The following is a 6,643-nucleotide window of genomic DNA, read 5'->3' on the forward strand; positions in this document are numbered from 1 at the left end:
TGGCATGGCTGTTCATTAGAGCAGTCCCCACTTACCCCACCTGTGAAATGAGTTCCCTCAGGCTTCTGGAAGAATCCAGTGGAACACCTAGAAATCAGTAGTGACATGGAGAACCTACTGTCCGCTCTGGCACCGGCCATGCCCCAGCTACAAACATGCCTCTACCTTGTTACCAAGGTGACGTGTGGGTTGTCCTGGGGCCGAGCCAGGCTGCGAGTGTTCTAGCACCAGGCCAGGGTTCAGTTCACACACACGGACAGAGCCCCTTCCTGCTCAAAAACAGGCCCTGAGCTAGGTAGTGCCAGGGACACAGAGTACTCCCATGGGAAGGGACATGTGCCCTCCAGCCTAGAGGAGTGAAGGCTGCCCGGAGGGGTAACCCTACATCTAAGGCTCCAGGGAGGACAGGGAGGCTCAAGGTGACAGGAGAGCTCATAGGTTAGCCAATATAGCTGGGTGAGGGGGTTCAAAGTGGCGGAAGACAAGGCTGGGTGGCCACTTCCCCCACCTCTCCCCCTACCCCCACCCCAGACGTGCAGAAGACCAGGCCCTCCTGTCTGCAAAGGAAGGGCTGGAGCAGAGGATGGGGAGTGAACAGGGCGGGGCCGGAGGGAATCCAAGGCTGCCCAGAAGTCTGTTCCACGGCAGGCTCCTGTGCAAGTGGCTTCCCACCTGGACCCTGCTGTCCACAGGCCCGGCCCTTGTAACTAGATAAGTTGATCAACATGAGGTAGTTCGGGTTCTGTGGGAGCCCCTAGGATGGGCAGCTGCCACTTAGCAGAGCTCCGGGGAAGGTGTGGTGGTTGAGCTGAGGTTTGAAAGTTTCCAGAATAAGCCTGAAGCAAAAAGGAAGGGCATTCCAGGCAGAGGGAACAGCATGTGCAAAAGCATGCCACGCTCAGGGAAATGCCAGCAGCTGCAAAGAGCAGACCCACGGGGACTAGCTGGATAAGGCAGAATATTCAGTCAGGAATCTGGAGCCCCGTCCCAGGCCTGGCTCCCACACTGAGAGGCCATGAGCCCTGGGGTGGGGAGGTAACTTCCCTCTGGTAGTGGACTGGCTCGTTCTAAGGCTCTAGGTGGCTCGAACACGGTTGGAGGCCACCTGCATGACAGACCCCAGGCCTCAGCCCTGGTGCCTGTGGATTCACCAGCCCCTTTCCCCAACAGGGTGCCCCTCGGACACATGGGCCCAGCACCTTCGACCTGCAGATGAAGTTTGTGTGTGGCCAGTGCTGGAGGAATGGGCAAGTGGTGGAGCCTGACAAAGACCTCAAGTACTGCAGTGCCAAGGCCCGGCACTGGTGAGCCAGGCGACACTCGGGGGCTGGGGTGGGGGGTGGGGAGCCCACCCAAGCGCCGCGAGTCGGGAGTTAGGAGGCCGGGGCTCTCTGTGGAGTTCACACAGCCCGAGGCTCTGCCCTGAGCTCTCCCAACCATCTCCCCCCCTCCCCCCCCACCCTGCTCTGCCCTACAGCTGGACCAAGGAGCGGCGGGTCCTTCTGGTGATGTCAAAGGCCAAGAGGAAATGGGTGTCGGTGAGGCCGCTGCCATCCATTCGCAACTTCCCACAGCAATACGATGTGAGCGCCAGGAGTGGGGTGCAGGGTGGTGGTGGGAACTCAGACGTGGGGGCTGAGGGGCCTTCCGAGGGCTTGCCTGCCGGCTGGGGCTGTAACACAATCCAGGGGAGCTCAGCAGGCTCTCCCCGCGCCCACCCGGCAGCTCTGCATCCACGCGCAGAACGGCCGCAAGTGCCAGTACGTGGGGAACTGCTCCTTCGCACACAGCCCGGAGGAGAGGGACATGTGGACATTCATGAAGGAGAACAAGAGTGAGTGGGAAGACTGGGCAGGGTGGGGGCCTGGCCCAGTGTCCCTTCACTGCCAGACACCCCGAGTCATCAGTCGGCCCAAGAGCACCTGCTATCTCTCCCTTTGCCACCACCCAGGCCCTCCTCCTGCCCCCCGCCCCCGACCGTGCCCGCCCAACCGCAAGGCCTGGGATGCCCCCAGCTCCCAAGTCCAGGGGGTGTCATGGGGCAGAACGGATGAAGAATCCCCTCTCACCAAGCACTCTGGCCTCCATTGCCCACCAGTCCTGGACATGCAACAGACCTATGACATGTGGCTAAAGAAACACAACCCAGGGAAACCAGGGGAAGGGACCCCAATCAGTTCTCGGGAAGGGGAGAAGCAGATCCAGATGCCCACAGACTACGCCGACATCATGGTAACCCCCTCACGCGTGCGCGGGCCCGGGTCTGAGCCGGACCTGGGAGGGCGTGGGGTGGGAGAGCGGTCCAGGCGGAGGCGCGGGGAACGGGCACCCACGGCCGTTGTGCCCCCAGATGGGCTACCACTGCTGGCTCTGCGGCAAAAACAGCAACAGCAAGAAGCAGTGGCAGCAGCACATCCAGTCTGAGAAGCACAAGGAGAAGGTCTTCACATCCGACAGCGACGCCAGTGGCTGGGCCTACCGCTTCCCCATGGGCGAGTTCCGGCTCTGCGACAGGTGCTCCAGGGAGGGCGGGACCCGTGGGGCGGGCATGGCGGGCCTGGAGGAGCCTGGCAGGCTGCAGGGTGGGCCTGAGATGAGCCTGGGGTCTGGAGACAGCGCGCAGAGGGTGTTGTCCTGAAACAGCTGCTCCTGGATGTGAGGAGCAGGGGGAGCAGGAGCAGGGTGGGGAGGGACGGGGTGGGCTCAGAACTGCCATACCCCTGCCTGCAGCCCTGAGGCAGATCCTCGAGGAGGCTAGGACGTGCCAGCTTTCACCAGGACCGAGGCTGCCCAGGGGAAGGCTTGTCTTGCGAGGGGAGGTTGAGCCGCTGGCCCGAGGTCCACAGCCCGTGGTGGACAGGGCTCGGGCTTGGGCAGTGAGCCTCCTGCTGCCTGCCCGCAGGCTCCAGAAGGGCAAGGCCTGCCCAGATGGGGACAAGTGCCGCTGCGCTCACGGGCAGGAGGAGCTCACCGAGTGGCTGGACCGGCGTGAGGTGCTGAAGCAGAAGCTGGCCAAGGCCCGCAAGGATATGCTTCTGTGCCCGCGGGACGACGACTTTGGCAAATACAACTTCCTGCTGCAAGAGGATGGGAACACCACCGGTGCCGCCCCAGAAGCCCCTGCTGCTGCCGCTGTCACTGGGGAATAGGGCCATTTGTGGGCCTCGGGTGAAGTCCTAGGGTCAGGGGGCGGGGGTGGGGACAGAGGTCCTGATAGGAGGGCCAGGGCAGGCCAGGGCTGGGGGCGGGGGGCCGCCCTCGTCAGGCAGCCCCCGGCCCCCTGGGGCCCCGTCCGTCCTCCGTCCTCTCTGCCCCCACCACCTGTGTGCATACCCAGGTGCGTGTGCTATAGCCCTAAGCGGTCCCGGGGTCCTCGTCCTGCTGGAACACTCTGGGCAGACACCCCCAGCCCCCGCTCTCCTGGTTGGGGAGGGAGGGGCCTGGCTGACCCCTCCAGCTTCAGCCTACAGCTTTAACTTCTGTCTGCTCCTAAAGGGGGCCCAAAGCTCAGGGCTGGGGAGCCTGGGGTCCCCACTTGAATCTGCAGCAGGAGGGTCCTTTTCCCTGCCCCACCCTCACCTCATTCCCACCTCCCTGGGGGCAGATCAGTACACAACAGAGGGCTGGCGGCCCCAATTAGCTTTAAAATGCAGCCCCAGGGTGGAGCTGGGAACACAATACTGGTCGCTTGCCCTCTGGGGCCTCAGTTTCCCCTTTGGTTGGAAGAGTGGGAGGGGCTGGGCTAGATGATCTCTAGAGCCTCTCCAGTCCGGCCACCAGCCCAGCCCTCCTCCCTTGTGAGCCACCAAATGTAGATTAGGTCCTAAGAGTCCTCAGAGATGACTCAGCTCAAGCCCCTCCTATTGCAGATAGGAAGACTAAGGCCTGGAAGGGAGGGGTGATCTGCTCAGGGTCTCCCGCCCAGGGCACAAGGTAAAGCCAGAGGCAAACTAGTCAAAAGGCTCAGGGCCAGTTGTCTGCTGGAGCCTCTAGGCTCTTGGCAGGGATATGACAGTCTCTGAATCAGTGTGCCACGGGGGCTCCAGGCAGTGGAACTTGTTGGCTGAAGAAGGGAGGCTCAGGGGATTGGTCATGGCAGCACCCTGTAGAGGGACGGTCCCCTCCTGAAGATGGTCGTAGCAAGTGTAGCAGCAAGTTGCTTCCCACGCCAACTCAGGGCGGTGGTAACAGGCAGGGCACCCATGGGCTCAGCTCCTGCATGATGCACTGGGAAGAAGGGGAAGGGTGGGGGTCAGGGAACGTGGAGAGAAGGGAGATGAATGCCATGGGCCACTCTAGGATCGCTGAGCACCATGGGTCACTTTAGGATGAGACACAGCTCCTCTTTCTTGAGGACCCAACATGGCCCTCATCCCTTTCTCCCCAGACCCAGACATACAGTCACGCCTGTCTGTCCCAGCCCTCCCTGATTCCCGGCCCTGCCAGCTGCCTGGGACCTCAGCTGACCCCCAGCCCCTACCTCCAGCCACCAAGCCCTTTCCCATGCCTCTCGTCTGACCTGTCTGCGTGCACCCCCTCCTCTCCATCCCACCCACTGTGGGCAGACCCGGCCTCCCCTGGTTCCTGAGACATTCCAGAACGCCCCACACTGTTGGCACAAGAAGTGGGGCCCCCCCGGAAGGAACCGGGGACCACAGCTGGAGTCAGGGGTGGGGGGTGAGACAAAGAGAATGGAATCCCCCTCATTTCTCCTCAAGCAAGGATCGATAGTGAGCAATGATGTGATTATGGGCACCCCAGACGCAGAGAACCTTGTTCCTCCTGCTGTCACTGCCCAGCCTTTCCCAGTAATCGTGGCATGCATCCTTTCTTCTCCCTGCCCCCTTCCCCCAGCAGGCCAGCAGATTCGTGCTGGTGGCGTGGCTGGAGGGGAGGAGAGACCACACCCGAGGTGGGGGCCGTGGCTGTGAATGTCGATGACACTTGTTTTCCCTGATCCGTGGTGTTGCAGTCTGTCGTCACCAGCCTCGTTTTTAGTGTGTATATATGTCGCCCCCGTGATGCATATATACACAGGTATTAAATATATCGCTCTATATAATATTATATATGTGTGTGGTATCCAAGGAATCACTTCTAATGAGGGCTAAAGATAAAGAATTTGGCCAGAAAATGCAGCCATCCTGGTGTGTAATTAAGAGGGATTTTTCAGATTCGGGGACTTGGAGCCATGGGTTGGAGGTGATTTCTCAGCAAGGGCAGGAGTGGCCTCGCCTGGGCCCAGTTTCCAGACCACTCCAGCCTTGCCGGGAGAGAGCAGTGGTGCTCCAGGAAAGAAAATGATTGGTGTTTGTCTCCTGCCCAGAATAGGATTAGTGTCCAGATTTTTCTTCTTCAACACGTCACCCATCCAGGGTCCCCTGGGATCTGGGGCTCCCTGGCCTGGCCAAAGCTGGATCCCCCACAGGGTTGGGAAGAGGGCCAGAGGTGGGGGGCCTGGGGACAGGAGTACACTTTGAAGGATGAGGGTGATTATTTCAGTCATGACACTGACTGGGAGGCTTGGAGAGTTGAGTCAGGGGCCCGTGCCTACTGCCAGCAGGCAGGGACAATACTTTAAACATAGTGATTGTGGGGGGAGGCAGGCGCCCCCAGTGTGAGTATCCCTTTGGAGTAGGGCGAAGGAGGGACGCTGCATTTCTCAGCCGGGCAGTAATCAATTTAATGGTCCTTTTAAAATGTCTGTGTATTAAAAATTTAAGAATACCACACTTTAATATTAAATATTCATAAGGTCTAGTATCTTGATAATAATGTAGATGTTTTAATAACAATTTTTGTCCTTCTTAAAATAAAATGAAAGAAACTTGATTCTTTTAGCCTTTGTTCTAGAAAATAAACGTGTGCACTTTGACCTCTGTCCCCGACCTCTGTCGCTCCTGTTCCTCCCTGCCTGGAGCTTGTGCCCAGGGGCCTGAGCTGCTCTGTCCACATGGGGCAGAGCTGACTGGTGCTGGGCATGCCTAAAGGCAGAAATTCCGAGGGGTGAGGGGCAGAAGGTCTGTGTCCCTGTGTAAACAGGGCCACCCAGCTGACCCCAGCTCAGGCAGCGCCTCGGCTGGCAAGGACAAGCTGTGCTGTGTACAAGAGGCCCCAGCAGCCACCCTTCACTGGCTCTCCTGCAGCCTGCCTGCTCACAGCCTTCCGCATGGGGGTCCTGAGGTACCCACACCTCCCTGCCTTTATCAAGGACACCGTCCTGAATTCCGGAGGGTTGGCTCTGTGCCCTTTCTGGGTGTGGCTTTTCCAGAATAGCGAGGAGGCATGCCATTGCTTTGGAATATGATTCTGACTGCAGCCTGGACTCCTCGGGACCCAGATTTCTCATCTTTAAAAGGAGAGAGTATATTAGATTGGGAATTCTCAATTCGGGGAAGTCCGTATCTGCTGGGATGGGAGGTACTTTCTCAAATCTCTTGGGTTGTGTGTGTTGCAAGGGATGGAGGGGGACCCTGATGGGAGGGGCCGCATATGTTCCAGAGCAAGTTCTCACCAGATAGCTGTCAACTGCAGTGTGGAGTGACACCAGGAACAGGGGGCCAAAGGTGCATAGGGGCTCAGGTGCTTGATAAATGACGGGATGAGCAAGAGAAACCAGCAGCTTGATTGAGCACCTGTGCAC

The 6,643-nt window shown here is 59.4% G+C and overlaps 1 protein-coding gene across 1 annotated transcript in view; it reads left to right on the forward strand.

Moving 5' to 3' along the window:
* Positions 1-5,832, forward strand: part of ZC3H7B (zinc finger CCCH-type containing 7B) — a 61,204-nt gene extending 55,372 nt beyond the window's left edge. The window contains exons 18-23 of the mRNA XM_045466396.1: positions 1,171-1,304; positions 1,478-1,583; positions 1,726-1,834; positions 2,099-2,232; positions 2,351-2,514; positions 2,903-5,832. Of these exons, the coding sequence (XP_045322352.1) occupies positions 1,171-1,304; positions 1,478-1,583; positions 1,726-1,834; positions 2,099-2,232; positions 2,351-2,514; positions 2,903-3,149 (894 nt within the window). The 3' untranslated portion in view covers positions 3,150-5,832. The remainder of the gene's footprint in view (positions 1-1,170; positions 1,305-1,477; positions 1,584-1,725; positions 1,835-2,098; positions 2,233-2,350; positions 2,515-2,902) is intronic.
* Positions 5,833-6,643: the final 811 nt, after the last annotated feature.

Source organism: Leopardus geoffroyi, chromosome B4, assembly GCF_018350155.1.
Source record: "Leopardus geoffroyi isolate Oge1 chromosome B4, O.geoffroyi_Oge1_pat1.0, whole genome shotgun sequence".
In the NCBI taxonomy this organism is placed as follows: domain Eukaryota; kingdom Metazoa; phylum Chordata; class Mammalia; order Carnivora; family Felidae; genus Leopardus; species Leopardus geoffroyi.